We start from the raw sequence: 26,073 nt of genomic DNA, 5'->3' as shown, positions 1-26,073 counted from the left end.
ATTATTTACTCATTTACTTTTGAATGGTTTTAGCTGTTTTTACTTCATCGTTTCTGTCTAACATGCTGTCTGCTGCTACTAGAACAACAGTTTTCTTGTGTTTTTTTTTTCATTTCTGCCCCTTAAAAAATGATGTAGCAATGGGGTCCTGAATGGTGTAGTGCACAGACAAGGTGGCACAGAGAAGCAGGCCTGTCACTAGCCTAACTCCCTGTTTAACAACCTTCCAGTTATGCTTTCTGACAAGCTAATTGTATTTTTATGGGGACATATTATGAATTGGATGCCCTCAGCAATTTTTTGTAAATCTGTATTTGATTTCTACAGAGCTTAGCTTGGCCACTTGAAGGTGGACATGGACAAGTCTAAAAAAAAGCAGCTGCTCATTTAGTATTTAAGTAATTATTTAATATTCACACTTTGTACCTTCTATGAATATATGTGGTAGAAAGCCTTTAGAGTATATGTACATGACCCCAGACATGTATAGGGTCAACTTAGTGCTGAATATTTGACTTTTATGAATATTTTGGTCTTGTGAATTTCATCCCACTTGTCATGGGTAGATGCTAAAGAATACTTGGAGGAACAGCTTACAGTTGCAAAAAACTAATTTTAAGCTTTAACAGATCACTATATATTGATCTTTACATATCATGATACATACCGTATGTTTGTCTTACTGCTTTGTTTTCCCCCGCTTCTGATGGGAATCCTTTTGCAGTACCAGCCTTGCAGATCTTCTGTTTCCCAAGCTTTGTGGCCACATCCTGTCATATAATTTCCTATAGTTCAACAGTGATATTATTCCCTTATTGGCTTGATCTGTTATTGGGATTTGGTCTGCCATAAATAACAGGTAATCAAATATTTTTGGAATAGCATTAGCAGGAATGCTAACCAGGTTAAAACCTTGGCACACAGCTTTAGTGTAAACAAAAATGGCAGAAAAGAAGGTTCAGGTGCAGGGTCAGAACTTACTCTAGTTTTGGGGTTAGATCTGGCCATTGGCCGATGGGTCTTATAACCAAAGATATCCTTCATATACTACATGCAGGAAATTATGAACCAGCAGTCATAGGAAGCAACCAGCTGTTTGCAGAAGTACAGACATCCATAAGAGCCCCTTTACCATACCTTTTAGTCTCTTTGGGACTTTTTGGGGCACATTTACCGAAAAGTGAATTTAGCATTCGTAACAGTCTGCCAGAGCGAAATTTCTCAATTCTCAATATATTTATATTGGGTTTTGTAAAGACCTATTTATCAATGGCTGAAACTGAGAGTACACCCATTGATAAATACACTCTTAAAAATCCCTGAATAGACAGCGGAAAAATTTCACTCTGGCAGATTGTTGTGAATGCTAAATTCACTCTTTGCTAAATATACACCTATGTTGGGTTTTCTGCCAAAAGCTACAGAAACCTTTATCAATTATCAGCTACATACTGCGCTATTATAAAACACCATAGGATTACTGAATGGTTTCATCTTTATAAACACTTGTCCTTGAAAGTAGGTATTTCTAATACTGCTAAACAGAAAAGAAGGTTTTCCAAAATGGTGAATCTGTTGCTTTGGAGTAACTGTGGACCAGCCCTCCTACCCGTCTGTCCCCCATTTCCCCTCTTAACTGTCACAAACCTGTCTCCCCCATAAGCCTCCATTGCCCCTTCTCCACCCTCAATACACTGGCCCCTGCTAGTGGTGATAGACCATCCCTTTCATGTTTGTAAAGACAACTGTTAATTGCATACTTCAATCTCTTTTATGCCTTGTAAGGCATCTGAGGTCATGTGCAGAGTAAGCCTCCTGTCAGGGGATCAGTGTTTACTAGCAATGACACAGCACCCCAGGAGTCTCAAAGTACTTTCCCATTAACAAAACAGTAAATTGCTTTCTGAACCACATCCAAGGGAAATGGGACCTGGAAAAGTCTCCCTACATAATGTTTCAACTCAATGGCTTTCTAGTGCATTACAAGCTGAGGGCTCCAAGTTAATAAAATGCTGATATTTGCATAAAGAAAATCAGGGGCAAGAAGTTGCTGTGAGTGCACGGTTAACTGTAATAGTAAGGGATAAAAGGGACATGTTTTAAGGAAGTAAACCTGCAGATTGTGCAGCTTATAACTGCTATATACACACACTAAAGTAAATGTCTAATGATCATTACATATGATCCTTTAATAGCTTTATCATAGAGATAATGCTGCCAGCCTTTTAATACTCTGTGCTACCGGGTTGCTAAATAGTAACTTGGACAAATCGTGCCCAGGTGCAGTAAACCAAATAAGCTCAGCAGCATTTAGTAGTGATTGGTGAATGAATTCGCTGTAAATTTCCAAAGTTCGCTGCCAGTGAATAAATTTGTGAAACTGCCGCAAAAATTCGCCAGGGAAAATTCGCCAGTGTCAAAAAATTTTTGCCACACGTCGGAAAAGTCGATTGCGTCAAAGCCGTCATGCGTCAACATTATTCGGACTCTCACTGACTTAACGCCAGAGTATTAAAAAGATTTCTGATTCCGAAAGAAAGCTTGCATGTTCCATTTAGTATAGATGTATAAAATATCATATGGAGAATACTGGCAAAAGTTTGTTGAGGGGGCTACTGGCTACCATGATCCTCTTGCCTTGCCCTGATTCTTTAAATCAACCTGTCCCTGTTGCTTACCTGATGTCATCCTTTTTGCTCCGTTCTCTAGCACCCAGACTCCCACTTCACCTGGCCCCATCAGCATAACACAACACTCCACCACCTCACAGCGTCTCGCTCCTTTCCATGTGCATCCAGAGAAAGGGAAAAGCCCTTCTGGATCTGTTGAAAGAAAATGTCATTGTAATTGTGATTGCTGTGTGGAACAACTCACAGGGGCAAATTCACTAAAGGGCTAATTTTCGGTATCGATGGCTCTGACACACATCACACCACTTTGACAGGCGGAAATTAGTTTCTGCTATGCTAATTCACTAAAATGCGAAGTTGCCAGCTGAACGCTGGCGAAGTTTCACTATCGTTAATTTGTCAGTACGATTGTTTTCATGGCGAATTTTCGCTAGCCTAGCGAAACTTCGTTAGTACTCTTACGCTTAGGTCCATTTGAATAGGGCGGGTACATATAGGCCGTATAGACATTTTATTAGAGCTTTATTAGAACTTTTGAAAGCAATCCCGCTTTAAAATATTAAAAAAACACCAGCATTTTTTTCAGAACTTTTATGACTTTTCAGCATACAGGATATGATGTCACTGACATAAGCTTGAAGAGGATGTAGCTTCATTTTATCAGTTTGCCAGGTCTAAGGTTGTGAAGAAAAATCTGGTGAAAGAGGAAACATTTTGTAAAATTCGCAATTTAGAGAATTTGCGGAGGAATGATCGTTTGACTGAGCGAAAATTCACCTAGCGATAGGGTGTTAAACTACGCATGTGACGGTCTCTTTTGCTATGAATTGTCTTCTACACCTGTTTAAATTGGTGATCTACCTGTGGAATGGATTTGTGGCAAATTTTTGCTATGATGGCGACTTAGCCCTTTAATAAATCTACCCCACAGAATCAGCAATGAATTTTATTTGCAAACTTCACTATCATTACTATCCCTATTTAATTAATGAATTAATAAATATGTGGGCATTTACGCCTTACAGAGAACCACTGCATGTAACAGGGTTGTTATGAGTGTAGATCTCCTTTCCTGTTTAAGGCATGGGTAACTCTTATTTGTTGGTCCCCAGTGTAACTTCCGTGTTTTCATTATATGAAAGAAAATGTGCCCCCTATTCTAAAATAATAGTATATTAGATGTAACCAAGTTGTTCCAAAACCATATTAAGGCATACGGCTGCAGGGCATATTTTACAGCTTATTCATGACTCTTCTATATTATATTGAAATCATTTTGTTCTTTGCCAAATGTACATCCACTATGATGACACCACCATGACTAAAATGAGAGTTTGTTTGCTTCATATTAATTGCTCTTTTAATTAAAATGCTGCAGATGTTAAAACACAACAACATAATATTCAATGATGTGAAAAAAAAATAAAAAAACACATTTAGGATGCACTACTGCTTTTAATTGCTTTTGTAGCCATGACAAAGTTTTAGCAAATGAGTTTTCCTACTGCAGCGAGGAGCTAATGGGATATGAGTAGAAGCTGTTCGCTTAGACTCTGCTTTAAACATTGAGAAGTTTGTATTTGAAAGTTCTCTTGTGCTCATTTCTTTCTATAGTTATATGGCTTTCTAACATGAAAGTTTCCCTTTTTCATAGGAAAAAGAACAACAAAAGCTCATAACTTGTTATTTAAATAAATAATGGTTAAAGGGCCAGATTAACTCAGAGGCAGATGGAGCTGCATCTCCAGGCCTTATAGGTTTTGCTAGGCAGTTTAGACCCTTCTATTCTTCTTCTACCAGTGTGTGTCTATCAGTTCATGGGATGGAAGAGTTGTGCGTACCTGGTGTGTTGTACCTTGAATCCAAGGTAACTTCTGGCTAGAGGAGGGTGCAAAGAGAGGCAGGGAACATAGAGAGATCTCCAGCAAGGCCCTGCCAGTGTGGTGGCAGGAGTCCAGGCTATGCCTTTTAACCAATCCATTTTGCACCAGAGTCGTCTTCTAATTCGCTTAGAAAGATGTAGGTTTTCTAGTTTTTAGTACTAATTGGGCTTCGCTCCTCTAACTGCAGTAGATATTTGCGTGCGTTCCCTTAGGCCGGCAGAAAATATGAAGAAGGTCATTTAAAGAGGCCAAGAAGACAATTCTTGAAGTAAGCCATTTTTCTTTCTTATCTGTGCCAACTTTAGATATGTAGCCATTTTCAAACACACTCTCTAGGTAATAGCTATATGATTGTACAGTAATAGAAAAATACAGTTAACTATCACTTTGCATTATTGCCCGTAGTAAATTGTTGCTATTTTCTGCCATAATAATTCACCAATTAATTGTCCTCCCTTATGATTTCCCTCACATATTTTTCTTGGTGACACCCTCACCTTGTCTCCATGTGATGAATAGTGGGATGCTGCCAGATGACAAGATATTACATCTGCTTGTCCTTGTGTGAGATTCAGAAAAGAAGCCTTTTCCCTTAATAAAAAAAAAAAAACGTTTCTCCAGTCAATAATATTTTGATTCCTGTGTCATGTTCTCAGAGAGGTTTGAAGGTAAAGTATAAAGTGTTTTTGCCAGTGAAAGTACATATTGCATACATTCTCTCACAACAATCTGTTGAATGATTATTTCTGTATGTTATACAGCACTCTATATAAATGGCTCTGAAAAAAAAAAAACATTTTGTCTGTGGATGTTTCACATTCCTCCTCCACTGATGGCTGAAGGCAGAATGACATATACTGTATTACAGGGCTCATTTACGCTATTTTCAGGTATGGGACCTGTTATCCAGAATGCTCAGAACCTTTGGCTTTCTGGATAAAATGGAATCTATGGGAGATGGCCTTTTTGTAATTCTGAACTTTCTGGATAACAGGTTTCCAGATAACAGATCCCATACATGGATATATATTCTCCTTAACCAGAATTTGTGCCTGAATATATGATGCTGTAACGTAGGGGAAGAGACGATGAACACATAATATTTACCTACTTGTTTCTTTTACTCGTAACTCAAAAGGCCCTGTACCTGTATTATCCCCTAAACACATGTGGGAAATAAATAGTTATGTAAAAAACTTGATTACTTTCATCTTGCATAGCACAATTTTACTGTATTAAAATATATATATAGCCTTCTCAATATGTGTCTACTGTAATAACAATCGCCTTTCTTTTATAGCATTATTAAGAAAAAGCCATTTAATTGCCCCTTTTTATAATTGTACCATTTTATTTCACGGATTCATTTTGTCTTTGACCTCTCTCGAGATTGCTAATATCTTTTTTATGCAGAGATTTGACTGAAGTGTACTGAACCTTATTAAGGATTCATGCAGATGCTGAATTATACCTTTCCTGCTATAGGGGAATGGCTTGTTTTATTCTCACATGCACATGCTCTTTAGCTGAACTGTACATCAGCGACGACACGTTGCCATGGCTTTATGGGAAATGATTTTTAATTATGAAACTTATCATAGGTTTATGCAAGGTGCTTTGGCAATTACATTCAGTGAAAATGAGGAATGAAAACAAAATCTGCATTGCAAATAAATGAATAATAATATTAGGGAAATTACTGAGAAGTGAAATATCTCTATACATTCCATGTTAGAAGTGCAATAAGTTTTATATTGTACACAAACTGCTGTTTGCTAGTTTAGTCAGCCTACTTACACCTGTGAGCAGACCACTCCAGTAAACCCTGCTTTAAAGATGAGACTGCTCATAATAATCCTGCCAATAAAAGTGATAATTAAAAGTCCAGTAAATAAAATATGTACATAATTATTTTTAATTAACATATATCTTGTTTTCTTTCAAGCGGAAATCCTTCTGTTGCGTGATTTGCTCTAAGGTGTCTGCAGACTGTCATAGACTGTCAATTGTAATTTGCATTAAGCTGCAGTTAAAGGAGGTCGCATGCCTCATCATTTTTGCAGTTATAAAAGTTTTTTCTTATAGTCTACTAAATGGTTACATTAGTTTGCTTTAGTTAGGCAATCGAATACAGTAGTTGAAAAAAAATTTGGCAAGGCACTCCCAAAAGTTAAAGAAAAAACATTTGTGGCCAGGGCCCCCCAAACAAATTAAAAATGAAAAAACATTGGTGGCCAGAGCCCCCCCCCCATTTAAATACACATTCAATTTCATTCAACCTTTCCCTGTCCATCAAAATATTTGTATATTTGGTATTAAACATCCGTTTTACTCCACTTTCACGCTATTGCCTCTTTCGACATTTCCCCATTTATATCTGCTTTGTACTACATACAACTGTATTGCACCCTTAATGCACTTTATGTAATCAGTTACAATTGTTATTAGGCCACTAATTGAGGGGAGATAATGTAATTAAGAAAATGCATTATAAGTGCTTCACAGTGTCCTTTAATGAGCAGAAAAATTAATATAGCCTACCTATAACCAGTTGATAGAATTGTTAATATATTCTGCAGCATTCTTTCTCCTGATTCCTTAACTGCATCATTAAGGAAGCTTTCTTATTCACTTCCAATTTGTCTTAATACTGTAAATGCATCCCATATGTTTGATAATGCTTTAAAGTGCAAACACACTTTTCAAACAATACAGCTGCCATAATATTGCCAGTATTAAAGTAGTTGTTCACCTTTAACTTAACTTTTAGTATGATGTAGAGAGTGATATTCGGAGGCAATTTGCAGCTAACATTTGAGTTATTTAACTTTTTATTCAGCAGCTCTCCAGTCTGCACTTTATGCAATCTGGTTGCTAGAGTCCAAATTACCCTAGTAACCATGCATTGATTTAAATAATACAATAGAATATGAATAGGAGAGGGCCTAAATGGAAAGATGAGAAATAAGAAGTAGCAACTAGAGAGGTACATTTCCTGAAGAAAATGTGAGTGTTGCTTGCCGTGGCAAAACTCAGGCCCAAATCTGATTGGCTGTTGTTGCCCCGCCCCTTTTTTTCCTAATTGTGAACCACAGTCACTCAGTGACTAACATACCAAAGTTTGGGAATGCTGTCATTTAATGTGTAAAAATGGCAGCATTTCTATTTTTTTCTATTGAAAATCAATGAATGAAATTTGATTGGTTGTTGGTGGCTCCGCCCACTTTTTCTAAACTTGAAGTGGAAACCCCCAGCGACCACATTTGTGATATTCAAGGTCCCTGACATCAATACTGAGAGAATGGCAGCCTTCTTAATTTTTCCCATTAAAACCAATCAAAGAAATCTGATTGGTTGGTTTTGGCTCCACCCACTTTTCTTAATTTTAATCCCAGTCCCCCAGTGACCAACTGTGCCAACTTTGAGGAGGCTGCCATTAACCGTCTAAGAGCGGCAGCAGTTTAAAATTTTCCTATTTAATTGAATGGCTGAAATTTGATTGGCTGTTGTAGACTCCGCCCACTTTTTGTAAATTTTGGCCGCAGTCACCCAGTGACCCACGGTGCCAAGTTTGGGAGCTCTGGCTTTATTACTGTGAGAATTACAGCTGTTTACATTTTCTCATTGAAGTCAATAGGGAAAATCTGATTGGTTGTTTGCGGCTCCGCTCACTTTTTTGGGTCCCCAAAATAGGACAGAAAAGTCACAACACCCCATTCCCGAATAAGCTGAACGGTTTGACACCTCATTCATGGGTCTGCGACAAACTAATTATTCGATAAATTCCCCATTATAAGTCAATGGGGCAAATTTGGGGACCTCTCCTGCCCCGGGGGTAAAACTTATACCCTCGTGTGGGGTATCATCTGACACAGGTCGCAAACCTCTTCAAATGTGGTAAATTTAACGTTTCTACAAGATTCCCTCTCTGCGCTAGAATCCGTCAAAAGTTGGCCTCAATGTTAATCTATGGGACTTTTCGGGGTGGTTAATTGCCCCCGCAAGGGGCAATTAACCACCCACCCCTTAGAAAAGTCATACCACCCCATTCCCGATTAAGCCGCACGATTTGACACCTCATTCATGGGTCTAGGACAAACGGTGCGGGACTAGTTACGCGCCAAACTTTCATACGGAAGAAGAATAAAAATAAGTTTGCAAGATAACAGTAGTGATGCTTTGCTTCGCAAGCACCACTAATAACAATACATTTGTAACCTTACAGAGCATCCGTTTTTTAGATGGGATCAGTGACCCCCATTTGAAAACTGGAAAGAGTCAGAGCAAGAAAGCAAGTAATTAAAAAAAACTATACAAAATAAATAATGAATATCAATAGAAAAGTTGCTTAGAATTGGCCATTCTATAAAATACTAACAGTTAACTTAAAAGGGGAGCCACCACACAAGACAGGAATATTTCATGTAGTTCGTAAAAGACTTGAAAACAGTTAGGAAAAAAGAAAGGGGCTCATTTAATAAGCAACAGGCAATGTGTAAAAGTAAATAAAGGACTGTGCACATTTCTTCAATAATTTGGAAAAATAACAGTCACTCTGTAACTGTTATTTATCAAAGGTCGAATTTTAAAGTTATGGTAGCTTTTTAAAACCTCAAATGAGCTAACAACTCGAATGGTTTCTTATTTAAGAAAAAACTCAAATGGAAAAAACTTGAATCAGCGAGTTTGGGTTTAACAACCTGAAAACTCTTAATTGGTCGAGTTTTCAGTGAAAAAAACCTCAAATCGCTCGAATCAATTGAGTTTTTGAGTGAAACAGACTGAAAAAAAACTTGAACATCATGAATTAACATCTTCAAATGGTTCAAAGGACATCTGCCATTGATTTCTACATGACCTTCACAGGTTTTAGATGGTGTATCTTCAGATTCAGATTCTAGCTATTTCCTGCTTCGGGGTATAATATATATAAATATCTATACATTAGAGGTTTTTTTTTTAAAAAATCCTTGAAAAATTTGAGGGTTTTTTTTAACCCAAAAATAGATTTTTGACTCAGAAATAGTGATGGGCGAATTTATTCGGCAGGCGCGAATTCGCGGTGAATTTGCGTGATTCGCCGCTGGCTAATAAATTTGCAAAACTGCCGCGAAAATTCGCAAAAATTTTTTTTCCGCCAAAAAACGGACGCCGGAGTCAAGAAACGGACGCTGGTGTAAAAAACGGACACCGGCGCCAAAAAAGGAGACCCCGGCGCCATTTCGCTAATTTTTAAAGTTTCTTAAACCGGCGCAAATTCGCCCGTCACTACTCAGAAATAACCTTGAAAACTTGATTTTTTTCATGGGAACCACAACTAGAACCTTAATAAATCTGCCCCTTAATTTACTGCAATGAGGTCAGAATCTACCCTGAGGGCTCTTGCAAATGGCTGTTTTTATCTGCGTTTCCCTGCGTTGCTCTTTCTTCTATTAAGCCGCAGGGGAGCACAGGAGTAGATGCAATCAATTATTTTGAAGAGGGCTGTACTCACACAGACGCATGTAAGCGCCAAACGCAGGTTGAGACGCAACATGTTGCATTTCACCTGCGCTTGGCGATTACATACATCTGTGTGAGTACAGCCCCATTGACAATAATTCAGTGCGTCTACTCCTGTGCTCCCCTGTGGCTGAACGGAAGACAGCACAACTCAGGGGAGCGCAGGTAAAAACGGCCGTGTGTAAGAGCCCTTAGACCTCAAATCCACTATTTCGTGAGTGGGTAATGTAGCCTTAAATTTCACAGTGTTGAGCTTCATTCCTGCCAATTCACATTTGACAATAAACCACACAAGAAGTGGCAGTTAGAGGAGGCCAAAAAAATTACATTGTTCGCAAACTGCCGTGATGTCATTTCTACTGGACATGATCAGATCTGGTGCTGACCCTGCATATCCCTATCTGCAATTTTATTTTCTTAAAAATTCTACTGAACTGTCTCATAGCTGCTTGGCATGTCCATGATTTAGGATAGTCCCACAAAAAAGATCCAGACATTTGGGAGGTATGCATCTCCGACACTGGCTAAATGTACCCATTAAAATTTAAAGAATGAGATAACATGAAACTTATAATGCAGAGTGAGCCTTTGAGCTTAGTACATTTTACCGTTTGTCATTTTTTATTATTAAAATGTCAGTTTCTCAGTGTGTATTTTACATCACACGTTTCATGCTTGAAAAGCTGAAATGGCAACCAGAGAGAGCAAATAGTGGACCCTGTGGGAGAAAGGTTTCTTGTGCTGTCTGATTGAGATTTGTGCGCTCAGAAATTCCACCCTGTGAGACCTTGTGAAGTCACACTGTGCCAATGAGCAACCCTTTTTATGCTCCTCTGCTCAAGGGAGTCAGTGCAGCATCATTTGTTATTTGGGGAGCTGCTGCTGAAGCAATATTTTAAAGTTCTTTTTCCATGGATGTGCAAATGAAAGAACTAGTGATATATAAAAGAGAATTCCTCACATTTTTACATAATGAACATTTAGGGGCAGATTTACTAAACTTTAAACTGGGGAATCATCGTGGTTTCCAAGCACCTTGAAACCATTGTTAATTTATTAACACTTAAATGACTTTCATTAACGGGGTTGTTCACTTTTGAGTTAAATTTTAGTATGGTGTAGAGTGATATTCTGAGACAATATGCAACTGATTTTCATTTCTTATTTTTTGTGGGTTTTGAGTTATTTAGCTTTTTATTGAGCAGTGACCCCCATGTGAATGTTAGAACAAGTCAGAGCAAGAAAGCAAATAATTAAAAAACTATACAGAATAAATAATAAAGGGAAATTGAAAAGTTGCCTAGAATTGGCTATGCTGTAACATACTTAAGGGATCAGTAACATCAAAAAATGAAAGTGTTTTAATGTAATACAAATATAATGCAGTGTTTCCCTGTACTGGTAAAACTGGTGTGTTTGCTTCAGAAACACTACTATTGTTTATATAAATAAGCTTCTGTGTAGCAATGGGGGCAGCCATTCAAAGGAGAAAAGGCTCAGGTTACACATCAGATAGCAGATAAGATCTGTAGAACATAATGGTGTGATCGGTTATCCACTATTTAACCTGTGCCATATAGCCTTTTTTCAATTTCCACCATTGCTACTCAGCAGCTTGTTTATATGAACTATAGTAGTGTTTCTGAAGCAAACACATCAGTTTTACCAGTGTTAAGTTTACTTAAAGGTGAACCATCCCATTAACAGTAGAAGTAAACATGATATTATTAAAGTGGCATGTACTGGTTGGGATAGGTGGATGGAGAGAGTATTATGAAACCAATGCTTTTAGGTGCCAGAAGGTGGGGAGCAGCTAGGCCAAAACTCTGCACCAGTGAAAATGGAGTTCTACCTACACCATTAATTATCTTTATTTCTATATTTTCAATCTGATTGGTTGATCAGACAGATCTCTGTGTGTAAACAGAGGCTCGAGCCGGTTCAGGTCACTGGATCACATCGATTGGTAGGAGGGTTTGCACAAAGATTCATGGTCATAAAGTCTGGTTTAAAATATATTAAACAATCTGTTTGTTTGTGCCAAGCTTTAAATGGATGCTCTGGCAACCCTACTCATAGAAGGAGGTAACTAGCGGATGTATGCAGGAAATTTAAATAGGAAGACTGGGGATCTTTATAAATTATGCACTGAAGCACACCCTATGAATTAGGGATGCAAATAATGAGTTAAATTAGGCAATCAATAAGAGTAGTGGAGCCAAATGTTTGTTTAGTTCTCTTAATTAATATTCACTGGAGACAACACTGAGCAGTGTGTGTAAAGCTATGTAATCAGTAGAGCAGCATGGCAGATTTAAATCTGTTATAAATGCCTTTGGGAAATTAAAAAAGATAAAGCTTTAACACACTTTGTATTAACATATATTAGCATTTTTATCGTATGTACAGAAATAGAGACTGTGTGTAGGTAACAGCTGAACTTCAAATAGTACTTGAAGTCATATTCATCCATGCTTCACCCACACAACTGACAGTCCCTTTATATTCGACATTCTGCTGTGCACCAACAAAGGCTTTCATACAAGATCACATGGTAATGCACACACACACGCTGACAACAGTTTCAGATTTTCCTAATGGAAAATCTAAATGAGAAAATATCTGTGTCCTATAAGACAAGGCAGTAGATCCATCTATGTTAATAGATGAACTGCGAATGCCCTGCTGTTGGCATCCTGTTGCATTTCTGATCTGTTCTTGGCTCCACTGAAGCTGGCATTTTAAAAATCAGGCATTCTGGCTAATTGCAGGTGAATTGTCAGAGCATAGTTCCTCTTTTGGAAGAATTTTATCAGATCATCTTTTGATCCAACTGAATCCCAATCAGTATGACCTGACAGAATAACTTATCTGCTAGCATTGAGTAGGTGCAGTGGCTAAAATTTTTCTCTAAAGATGTGCTCATCTGGTCCATTCTGAGAAAAAGTGAATCAGTGTAATTTGGCAAAGCATGGCTAAATATGTATTGTTAATGGACTGTTTCTTATATGGCCAGCATACATTTTAAGGATGCACCAAATCCACTATCTTGGATTTGGCTGATCCCCTGTGAAAGATTCAACCGAATACTGAACCAAACCCTAATTTGCATATGCAAATCGTGGAGGAAAAAAGATGATTATTTTTTACTTTCATGTTTTGTGACGAAAAGTCACATGATTGTAAGGATTCTGATTTAGTTCGGCCAGGGACAAGGATTCTGACGAATCCAAATCCTGCTGAAAAAGGCCAAATCCTGGCCCAATACCGAACTGCATCCCTAAAACATATGCTGCAGTTTGGCTACTGTACACAGAAATACACACCAATGTAGTTAAACATAGTTCTAAATATGAGAAAAATGTATTTTCCCAACATCTCTACTTTAACAAGGCAACCGGAACAATGCAAAGCTATGCAAAGTCTCATATACATCAACTCACAAGCATTCTTCTGGAGTCACCCTATTGCCCACCCGCAATAGCAGAACAGTCACCTTGTCCCTGTAATTTGTACCTGAAATGTTTTTAATCCTCTTAATTAATAAAGCACACCTGAATGTATTCTAGTCTAACTCAGAAATAGGAGGCGGGCAATCAAAGGAGTGGCTAAGATACACCTGAAATATTAAAGCACTAGGCTGGCATCACGGGTTGCACAATCATTGTAATATATTCATTTAGGGCATACAAATGGCCACCTAATGCAGCAAATTACATGAGCATCTTTGGGATCGGACACAATCATCCAGTTGCCCTTGAACACGCTGGGGCTCATTTATTAACATTGGCAAATTTGCTCTTGGGCAGTAACCCACAGCTACCAAAGAAATTGTTGCATTCATTGTTCTACCCCCAGGTGGCTGAAAAAAGCCAATCTCTGTTTGGTGACTATAGGTTACTGACCATGGGCATAATTTGACAATTTTCTGGAAAGTACCCTAGAGATTTTGATCTATACCAGTGAGAAATCTCCATAAAACGATGTATATATATATATGGTATTGGCGCATTCAGGAGACATAGACCTTTCCAAATCGGCTGTGTTCTCAATTATAAAATAAATTATATTTCTGATATATGTGATTGTCCTATGTGAAGCATGTTTTTTTTATTTTATAAGACACGTAGAAGCCTATATCTTTTTATAGAAGTGGAATTACACCAAAATTATAGCATATTTTGAAAGGTTATCCTGGGTAAAGTAAAAGATTCCCCCCCTCCCAAGGAAAGGCCCTTAAAGTGAAAGAATACAAAATGTTCAAAATGGTCTGGCAATAAAAAAATACCAACTCAGCCAAATCGGCTGGCAGCAAAAGGGTTAATATGAATTACTATATAATAGGAGATTCAAAAGGTTCTGACAAATAATATTTTGTGTGTTATTGATAATTTAAAGGAAAATAAAGCAGAAATAGCATTTGTCTACAAATATAGCAACCCGTTTTGTCTTGCCATGCTCAATATTAAAGTTACATTCTCCAGACTTCTGAAAATTATCAGCACGGCTAGTCAAAATACATAGATTTGATAGATAGATGGATAGATAGATAGAATAATTTACCTTTATCTGAGTTACACCTATGGGGTTATTTACTACTAGTATTTTTTCCATTTTTTGTTTTATTAAAAAATATTCGACCTAACTCCCATCCCATCGAAACAGTCTGTGCGGGAAAAGTTTTTACAAAATTGTACAACAATTTTTTTTTGTTCATAGAACTTTTTAAATTTTTTTTAAACAACCTTGACTTTTTTGGATTATTGTACGAAAACCAGCAAGATCACTCTGTCAGGAAACATCTTCAAATTGTAAAAGGGGCATCTGCCATTGACTTCTACATGACCTTGAGTCTGGAGTGTTTTTGGGTTTGGTATTTTAGCAGCTTTGGGGTATAATAAATCATCTAAAATTCAAGTTTTTCTTTTCCTCTAAAAATTCAAGTTTTTCCCCATTAAAAACTTTACCAGAAAAAAATTGAGGTTTAATGAATAGGCCTCCTACTGTCTAACTATATTCTTGATTAAATGCATTCTATAAAGGACATGTTCCTTAATTCTTCGTTTTGTTATTTAGCTGTAATTTAACCATTCTGGCACATCTGCCACAGCATTTGAATGTCTGAGTTATGTTAAAAGAATCTGCAACACCACCTCCTCAGCAATCTGATGCTTTTTCTGTTTTTCTGCAATGTGACACATGCTGCCATCTGAGTATCTCTCAAAATGATCATTGCCAATCCTACAGTTCTGAAACCACAGTGACATATCAACCCCCCCCCCAAAAAAAAGATACAAAAATTGTACATTTCCCCCTCAAACCTCTGCATCTAAAAAGTCAGTTTTACATCTGGAAAACAAAAATATTATATTAGTTATCAGTAACACAGTATTGCATATAAATAACTTATCAACAGAGAAGAATGCCACTTACAATGTTTTTAAAATCTGATGGGTAATCTAATAAAATTTCATGTATGGCTGTATCTACCCCTGGCATAATTAAGACACTATTATATAGACAAGGACATTTGAAATATGCGATACTTAAAGTATATATTAGTTTGTGTTCCTCCAGGTACTCATACGGGCAGATTAACCGACTCCAGATACAATTTACTCTACTGTATGTTAATGTGATGGGGATCCTAGATTGTAAACTCCACTGGGGCAAGGACGGATGTGAAAGATGTATAATCATATACAGTAAATGTGTCACTGCTGTATACATAACATTCTAATAATAATAATATAGCGCTATAGTAGACTGACTTGTGCTAGGGCAGTTTAAGCTACTTTCCTTGGTGGGCCGAGACCACCGATGAGCTCTCTTTCTCAGGGGTAAGCCCTCGCAGCGGGGTGGAGGCAAGGGTGTAGTGTAACTGTAACCTGATGCGATAGCACAATGATGGGCGCCAGTAGTTCTTTAACAGTTGAACAAAGAACAGTATTTATTGAACAATAGCACATAGATCATCTAGCACATTGATCCACAATGGAACATAGAACATACACAGCATCATAAAGGAAGCATATACTCACAGCACGTATAGGCTGAATCCCCACAGGCTAGGGAATATACAGCAGAGAGTAAGTTGACAGCATGTGATGGGTATTGCCCAGTTTTCAGGATATCTTCCAGTGGCAGACTAGGGGAACTCCTGACATCCCTATCTCAACACTTGGTTCCTTACTCTGGGTCAGTAATACCCTGGGATCTTAATCCCTCTAATCTCCTCAGCGGAGCCTTGAGCTGCTCAACTAAATAACCTCTCTATCACTGCTAGAGCGATCTATAAACGAGTATAGCTGTCTAATTACTAGGGCCAAGGCGCCTAGGGTCAGCACTACCCATTTCCTTCCAGCCTGCTTGGTTGGGCTAAAGCAATGGACCCAGAGCACATGGTTCCTAAACCTTTTATACTCTGGCACAGTGCCATCTGGTGTACACTGTGTGAACTGCAGGGGTTACATAAGCACAAGGTCCCCATCAGGACCCACTGAGGTGTCCATATTTCTAGGGATGTGCCTGTCTGTAATGTATAAGGGTGTCTAAGATTTTCACATCCCTACAATAATAATACTTGTACCTAGATCAGTTGCGTTACTACAGAGAAAGCAGACCCTGCGCTCTGCAGGTGGGCCCAGGAGGTATAGGGGGCCCCATAAGGCCCTAATTAATGAGCAATTTCAACATATATTAATAAAAAAGGATAACCTCTTGATATGTTGGGGGCCCTAAAATTAATTTGCTGTGGGTTCAGTAACATCTGCTTACGCCACTGACATGGATCTTTTGTAGAGGTTAACCTAAGCATCAGATGTTTCTAATATAATTTAATTAGTATGACTTTCACAACTGTTAACAATAACAAACTATGCTTGTTCTCTTATGCATTGAGAGCAAAATGACATCTCTGCCATTTTTAACTTAACACTCTAGTTGTAGGCAGCTTGCAGAGCAGAGATAGGTCTAACTGGGAATGCAATCAGTCACCCAGGACGGAAACATATTCTGTGCATCACAGATTTCTGCTTGCTCTGCCAAAGCCTTCACTTATTCCCTGTTCTATAAATGTTTTTTGGCCCTAAGGGTTGGTGATGTGTGTGTATAAACTCAGACCTAAGAAAAATGCCTTGTTTAATTTTTATGCTGCTTCACAAATGTATGATTGATCTCCTTGACAGTTCCTCTGCATTTCAGCAATTAAGTCACTGTGGCTCACCTACTACTACATCCCCATAACATAAATTCTGTACTCCCCGTCATCATTGTGTGTACTTTTGAACTTGGATAGGACAGTGCCTGACACCCATGCAAGGGTCTACCAATAGGCTATTAGTGATGAATGAACTCTGGGCATTTTGCTTTGCCTAAAATTTAGCAAGACCAAAGAAATATTCTTATAATTGGCCCTACAGTGTGAATGCAATAGGGAGCTTAGACTGTAAGCTCCACTGGAGCCAGGACCTCTGTAAAGCAACTGCAAAATAGGATGTCCTATAATTTAAAAAACTATAATATAATAATTACAAGAAAATAATCAAGTGATTAAGTGATAACCCTATATCCTATAATCCTATAGCCAGTTCTTTTCCCCAAAACACACATTAGAACATTTTAATAACCACCAGTACCAACATTGTTAGGTAGGTTTCTATTAGGGCTGGCATGCCAGGCATAACGTCTGTAGCAGGTCAGTGGCAGCTAAAATGTCCCATTGAAACACGTAGGGGAAGATTTATTGAGTAGTGATGGGCGAATTTGGGGTGTTTCGCAATAAAATTTCCAGCGAAATTCGAGAAACGGTGAAAAATTTGCGAAATGGCGCCGGCGTCTTGTTTTTGACGCCAGCGTCCAAAAAATCTGGGCACCGGCGTCCATTTTTTTTTACTCCGGCGAATTTTCAAGGCGATTCCGCAAATCTATTCACCGGCGACGAATCACGGGAATAAATTCATCCATCACTATTACTGAGGTTTGAATAATTAATTCAAATTAGAATTTTTGAGTTGGTTTTTGTTTGTCAAAACTCACAATTTCGAGTTTAAAACCAGCAACTTGAGTTTGAATTTGAGATTTACCATCCCTCTACCCTGGAAGTAACTTGATTTAGATAGGTCGCCACCTAAAACCTGGAGTTCATGTAGAAGTCAATGGCAGAGGCCTGCTGACCTATTTGAAGAAGTTAATAGCCTTCCTGACATTAGAGGTTTTTTTTCGGAGAAAACTCGATTCGAATTACGTTCAAAGTCCATTTGAGTTTTCCGGTCGTTATCATTCGTTTGAATTTTAGACGTTCGAGTTTTTCTTAAATAAGATACTATTTGAGTTTTGAGGTCATTCATGGTAAAAAAAACCCTCTAACACTCAACCTTTGATAAATAACCCACTTAGGGGCAGACTTATTAAACCTAGATTTTTTTATCGTCAATAATTTTAGGGAAAAAACTAAAATTTTCTGTGGAAAAAAACCCTCGAATTTATCATATCCCAGTGCTAAAAATCCAAATCCGAAAATACGCTATCCACGCTATCATGTAGAAGTCAATGGCAGATGTCCCTGAAGTTGATTCTTGACATTGTTATCTGCAAAGGATAATCTGAAAATTCAGTTTTCACAGCCAAAACTAGATAAAATTGAGTTTTCAGTGTCAATCGTACAATTCAATTTGACGCTTGATTTTCTTATGATGCTTTGTTTTTCTGATTTGTTTCAAGAAAAATTATTGATAAATGAGTTAAAATCGTAGAAGGGAGTTTGTTTGTTGTCCAAAAATTTGATTCATTTGAGTTTTAGTAAATGTGCCCCTTAATAATATTAATGGAAAACAGGGTTGTTTTCATAAATGGGCAAAAGGGGCATTTGCCTAGGTCCTACCAGGACAAGGATCCTCATCCTGCAGATATGGAGGGCCCCTCATTTTAATAAACAGAAGAATTCTACAGCATAAGATTTTTTACTTCTTTAGATTTTTTTCTTGTGTCATCCACATTTTCCTATTTATTGATCCCATACCTGTTGCTCCAGGGCTGGGCTGAGTCAAATAAATAAATAAATAATAAATATATGCCTTCCCCACCTCTCCAGCCCTCCCAAAATATATATACATAAGCCAATAGAACTGCACATTTCTGCAAAAACAGTGTACAGTCCAATTGGCTTCTGTAAGGAATATTCTTACAGAGTTGAGCAGCTGAAAAAAACCCACTGTACCTTCATCAAAAAGGGCCTGGGGCAGACCAATGAAATATTTTCAAGATAAATCTCAATAATTCAAGATCATATTTTTGCTTTGATTTTCTCATATTGCCTAACAAAAATTGCATTCCTCTGTGATTTTCTTGTCCTGGCCTACATATTTTTAGAACTACAGAAAGATGGTTTATACAACTAAGTGGGCCCTCACCAAATGTTGTCTCATAAAAGGGGAGCTTGTTTCTTGTACTTTAGTAGTGCAAATGTAAATTCACTTATATAACATAAATTGTGATCCTCAAGAAAGAATTTTCACACTTGGTTGTCGATGAAAACATTGAGTTAATCTTATTAACAGTCTGTGCTAATTGTTAGCATATACATTTTTTAGTATTATAGGATTTATATTTTAGTGTCACATTAAAATAGACTGAATAATCATAACTTGCACATCCTCTTTAAAGAAATGCAATTGTTAATTCAAGAAATTTATTTAGTGGACAATAGCTCCCTCTAGTGACTGAACTGTAAATTTCTAGTGACACCTGTAAAAGTTACACTCAGAAAATAAACCACAACAAAAATGTAATACCACAATATTAAATGTAATGCCTAATGTTATTTAATGATTCCGTTTTTTCCACAGATCTTTATAAATGTGTGATTTAAAAAGCTGTAAAAAAATGAGAGTTATTAAGTGTATAAACCGCAAAAAACTCTAATATAAAACTTCACCAGGTAAAAGTTGTCAAGGTTCTATAGAAGTCAATGGGAGCTGCGCTGATCCTAAAGGACTATTTAAAATCAATTCAGATTTTTAGAGGACTTTGGGTTTTTTTGATCGTCAGAAAAACTCGAATATTTAGAGGTTTTCGAGGTATTCATATTTTGTAGCACATCATTCAGAGTAATTTTCCGTTTGTAATTTCTTTAGTCAGATCTTAACATTCTTGGTTTTAGAGTTTGTTAGTTTAGTCGTGGTTTCAAAAAACCTCAAAACCCACTAAAATCCGACTTTTGATAAATAGGCTCCTATGCCTTCCTAAATCTACATTAGGGGGCATATCAAAGGTCGAATTTAGAGTTTAGGGAAGTTTATAAAAACTCCCATAAACTCGAAATTCGAAAAAAAAACAACCAATCAAAAATGATTAAAAAATTTGAATTTTTTAAATTCGGCAGAATAGGTTCGACCTGCAAACTCGAATTGAATTCGAATCAAATTCAATTCGAGTTTTTTCACCCAAAAAAAAAAAAATATTTTTAAAAGTCCACCAAACGACTCCAAACTGATTGTTGGAGGTCCCCCATAGGCTAAAACACCAATTGTAAGTTTTGAAATTCGAATTTCTAATTTTTTAAACTCGAATTGAATTAGGACTATTCCCTAGTCGAATTACACTAAAATAAACTTGAAATTCGATTCATCTGCCCCTAGGTGTTGATTAATAATGTACATGGCATTATGGGAGATTTGAACCAAGGACACACAAGGGGGTAGAGGGTCACATAGCAAGAATTTTGTGGGGGACTAAGTGGAAAAATCCTGTGTTTCAGTTCATCAGCAATTTATGCACAAGTGGTTGTTCCATCTCTGGGATGAACATCTCTGTCTCACCTAAAGCATTACAGCTCCTATTGTCATACAGTAGATTCTAATGAAAGTTTTTAGCTTGCTTTTCTTCTGTAGAACCACTATGGTATAACAGTACCTTCAGAACCAGTAACCTGATTTATATATGAGATTATGTAGAAAGTGCTTGAGATCATTTTGCCTTCTGCTGAATCTCTCCTCCTGATAGCTATGCTTTTCCTTTCCATTATGTACTTGTACTTTTCATTCAGCGTACATCTGCCTAGAGGACTTTAAAACTTCACTTCCAATTTTCAGGAGGTTTGAAAGCTTTCCCATTTACTGTGTCCCCGAAGCCGATCTTGTTTCATCCTAATAATCACGGAAAAGGTGATAATGTAATGGGAAGTACACTGAAGTGGAGCCTGCAGTCACTAAAGTCATTTAGTAATGAAGGAATGGATTCCAGCAAAGGTAGTGATTCTCCCATTTCTCGCTGCTCCTGCCAGTGCAACCGCTACATTTATATTCATGGGCAGAAGATCTGAAGGCAGATAAATTAATCTGTGGCTCCCACAAGGGCTTCCCACAAAATGAACATTGTAGTTTGGATAGGTTATGATTATTTTTTCATATTACAGTGATGTGGGCTGCTCTTTAGAATATCACCGATACCTCTTGTGTTACCTCTGAAAAGCTTCTCTTAACATTTTTTGCACATTCCTACAAACTGGTGGATATTTTAAAGGACCTGTAACACAATAAAGTGAAATTATTTTGTTTGTTAATGCAGCTCCTACTTAATACAATGAGTATTTATAAAAAAAAAATGAAATTTTAATACATTTGCCATGAATAATGGAATTGCAAATTATTTTTTTATGAAGCCTTCTTGCTATAATTGCCTTTCCTGTACCTGTCCACTTTCAATTCATTCAGTGACATGGATGAGAATTGCTTGCTCGGTGCCGTTTTGAACCTTGCTTTATGTCTATTCCACAAGTGTTGGCATTGAAAACGCTTCATGAACAATTGCTGCGTGGGCGGCCATCTTTTTGATCAGATGAATTAGAGATTGACTCTTGTCCCTAGGTCCTTCATTTAAGCCTCTGTAGTACACACATCAAAAGGAATGTGATATCATGTATGTCCTTGATTGTATAATGCTTTGCATTGAGATGTATTACCCATCATGTTGTTATATATTATTAATCTGAGATATATCTCCCTGCAGTTTGAACTAACCTGCTTAAATCTGCTGAAAAATCAAACAAATGCTCATCCTGTATTCATCAGATTTGCATATGTTCTGCTGTGTTTCAATAGTCTTCCCTTTAATATGCTTTAACTCAGTATTCACATGGAAATAGATATGAATAAAATACTTTCCATTTGGCTTATTTCTTTATATTTTACATACCATGGGCACTGGCAATATACATGCAATGATGGATCTATGTATTGCAACAAATAGATATAATTACTAGTGAGTGCTGTACCTGTCAATCTGCACTAAATTTATGATGGTGAATACAATTATTTGCTTAACATGGACTTAATGGGATATATATATATATATATATATATATATATATATATATATATATATATATATATATATATATATATATATATATATAAAGCCAATTTATATAATTATTTATAATTATATTATATTATATTGTTATATAAAGCACTCACGGCATGTAGAAAAAAATTGTGTTTTATTGGATTACCAAGGACATCGACGTGTTTTAGTCGACCTGGGACCGTTATCAGGATGTAAAACAGGAAGTGAACACACACCATATTTTTTCACGCCCACAGATGGTCAATTAAAATTCAATGTGCTTAATATAAATTAGATACATATCATAAACAGAATGCAACAGTATAATACATCCGTGTGTTTAAAAAGTAACAATTTATAAACACTAAGGGGGTTATGTAATAAAAGGCACTAAGTTGGCTCAGGAGCAGTAACCCATAGCAACCAATCAGCAGTAAGCATTTACTGGTCACCTGTTTAAAAGCAATCATCTTATTGGTTGCTATCGGTTACTGCTCCTGGGCAAACTTAGTGCCTTTTAGGACATATAGGGGTAAGGGGGTTATTTCTCAACGGTAGAGTTTCAGAGCTCTGTGAGGTTGATTAGACCTCAAATCAACTCACAACTCGAATGGTTTCTATTTTAAGAAAAAACTTGAATCAGTGAATTCAAGGTGAGAATCCCGAATCCCATTTAACTGATTGAGATTTCGCCGGAAAAACACTTGAATCGATCATATTAATTGAGTTTTCGAGCGAAACCCCCCGAAAAAAACTCGAACATCATGAAGGCTACAAACATCATCAAAAGGTTCAAGGGACCTCTGCCATTGACTTCTACATGACCTCGACAGGTTTTAGATGGTGTATTTACGGAATTGAGCTATTTCTAACTCAAACAAACAAGGGAAAGTTGTGCTCACCACTAATTTTTAAAAACAATAAGCAGGGTTGCAATGAGATTGTGACCACAAAATTCACATAGACAAATACAAAAGGTCCTCTGCACTCAACCCATTATCAATATATTTAAGACAGAGACATTTTGTGCATACTGCTACTAAAAATGCCTTCCCCTTTAAACAAAACAGAGATTGTTTGTCCATATATTACAATAAATTTAAGCTGGCCAACTACTTTAAAGTCTGAATGAATCAGATGAAAGTTGAGTGTAGGACTGGCCATATCGGGGATGACTTTGACGTAGTTGGCCAGCTTAAATATATTGCAATATATGGACAAACAATCCCTGTTTTGTTTAAAGGGTAAGGCATTTTTCGTAGTAGGTTAAGGCACAAAATGTTTCAATGTCCTTAATATACTGATAATGGGTTGAGTGCAGAGAACATCTTGTATGTGTCTATTTCTAACTCGACCTTTGATAAATAACCCCCTTAAAGTTGCAAATCTTATAAATACATATGAAATTGTGAACATTATATCATTAATTATATAAGTAATTAACCAAGTGTATGTGTGTGTGTGTGTGTATATATATATATATATATATATATATATATATATATACACACACACACACACATTTTTCACCACACATGGATTTGGTTTGAAATTCTGCATTTCACCGTCAGCAGATTTTTCTTCGCAAAATGAATTTCCATTCACTGTAATTGGAGTGAGAAAAAAGTCACCCATAGACTTTAGTGCATTGAAGATATTTTGCTACAAAAAACTTAGATGCATTTTCACACATTATATATATATATATATATATATATATATATATATATATATATATATATATATATATATATATATATATATGTAAAATATAACAGATCTCCTACCTATACAATGCATAAAATAACAACACAAACTGTGTTTTTTTTTGTTTCAGATTAATAAATTGTGCAGTCCTTCCAAACAAAGAATATCCAGATCGGTGCATAATACAGGAGAGTTCTTTATTAACAAAAAAGAAGTAAAGACTCACACAGACCATGAAGAGACTCTTTCTGGAAAGAGACGGTAGGGCATAAAGAATACAATAATTCCTATTATTCTCTTTATATGGTTGTTGCAGTTGAAAAAACAACATATGTCTATTATGTTCAACCTTTTGTCCAGCTAAATCTCGCTAAACTGCTAGTTGATTCAGAGGAAGGCAAAAATGCCCTTCTAACTCTGGCTCCAATTTGCCTCGAAAGGAAAAAATACCTTCCTGACTCCAAATGAGCAATCAAACCAGGTCTCTGGGTCAACATTGGACTGAATTTATAAGTCAGTATTTTCTTGCTTGCTATGAAAACATCCAATAAGTTTTTTAGATTGTTTTATGTATATGTCTGCACAGCATGAAGAAAACCACAAATTCACAGTGGCCATTCACACTTTAATATTAAACTTAATATTAAACTCCTTCCTTTTTATCTCAGTGTATGTCCTTGTGTCTTCTGCTTCTGGCAAAAGACTATTAGGTAGTCTACTGTATGGTTCACTTATACAGTGTAAAAATGTCTGGACTTTTTTTCACAGAGATTTTCTATACCCTCAGCTTAGTAGCTCTTGGTGGACTTTGTCAATTGCAATAATGCCTTTTTATACTGGAAACCAAACTGCATTTAATATTCAAGATAGAGTTTTATAAGTGCTTTGTAAATGGGAAGAATTCCCCTTTTCTTCCTGTTACTCTATACCCCTTTAAAGGGTAACTAATGTCTAAAATAGAATAATACTAGAAATGCTGTATTTTGCATGCTAAACATAAACATGAACTTACTGCACCAGAAGCCTAATTAAACAAATGATTTATGTTTTCAAAATTGGCCGTAGGGCTGTCAACATCTTGTAACTTTGTTAAACATCTTTGCAAGACCAAGACTACGCACATGCTCAGTGTGGTCTGGGCTTCAGTTGGGAGGCTAAGCTTAGAAATCATCGTAAATTATCAAAACAGCACAAGTCAAATCATTTCTGTCATAGAAGCCGATATTGCAAGACTGATTATTATATATTATAGGTTTATTATAAAAATGGTACACATTTTTTAATTAAAGTATATTGGAGATATATTTCTTTTTCATTAAAGAAAGTAAAAATGGTATTTTATGTTTTTGCCTTTACATCTCCTTTAATTGGCCATTGTTTGCCACGAGTATACTTATTATGCACAAGTAACCCTAGGCTGAAACAAGCTTTCCACCTCATTTAGGGTATAGGTAGCTATATATAGTCTTATATTCATCAACAGTGAATCCCATTTGCCACTTAGCTGGCCTGATCAAGTCATTAATGAACAGCTTAAATAAAGGTGGACCCAGAACAGAACCTTGTGACACATCACATACCTATAAAGTTCAAAATTCTTGAGATTACTGGCTGGCTCCAAAATCCCATTCTCCCCTGGGTTTTGAAAGGGTCTGCAATAAGTCAAAACTATTCAGATGCCCATTGACTTTAATGCATTTGGACAAAATAGCCGCACGTATAAAAATTGTCGCTGGCTTCAATGCTTTTCGTGAATTTTGCTGTGAATTCACAAATTTTTCAGCGAAGCGGCACACATTTGCCCATCACTAGTCAGCACTTCAAATAGCACAATAGTATATGGACAAAAATAAAATATATATAGTAAAATAGTGCAGTATTTCCTAATGGGAATAAACCCTTTGTGAAAAAGGTGCATGATTTCTGTAGCTCCCACAAAAAACGCATTCACACACCATGAACACTTAGCTTGCTCCTTCATAGGCCAATACAGGTGAATGCCACTTTAA

The 26,073-nt window shown here is 36.8% G+C and overlaps 1 protein-coding gene across 1 annotated transcript in view; it reads left to right on the top strand.

Annotated features, from left to right (window-relative positions):
- The window catches only part of gpc3.L (glypican 3 L homeolog), a 227,096-nt gene that overhangs the window by 92,780 nt on the left and 108,243 nt on the right, over nt 1-26,073 (top strand). Inside the window, exon 4 of the mRNA XM_018230004.2 lies at nt 24,195-24,325. Coding sequence (XP_018085493.1) covers nt 24,195-24,325 — 131 coding nt within the window. The remainder of the gene's footprint in view (nt 1-24,194; nt 24,326-26,073) is intronic.

This window comes from Xenopus laevis, chromosome 8L (genome assembly GCF_017654675.1).
Source record: "Xenopus laevis strain J_2021 chromosome 8L, Xenopus_laevis_v10.1, whole genome shotgun sequence".
Classification (NCBI taxonomy): Eukaryota; Metazoa; Chordata; class Amphibia; order Anura; family Pipidae; genus Xenopus; species Xenopus laevis.
This window is presented reverse-complemented; position numbering and strand designations above follow the sequence as displayed.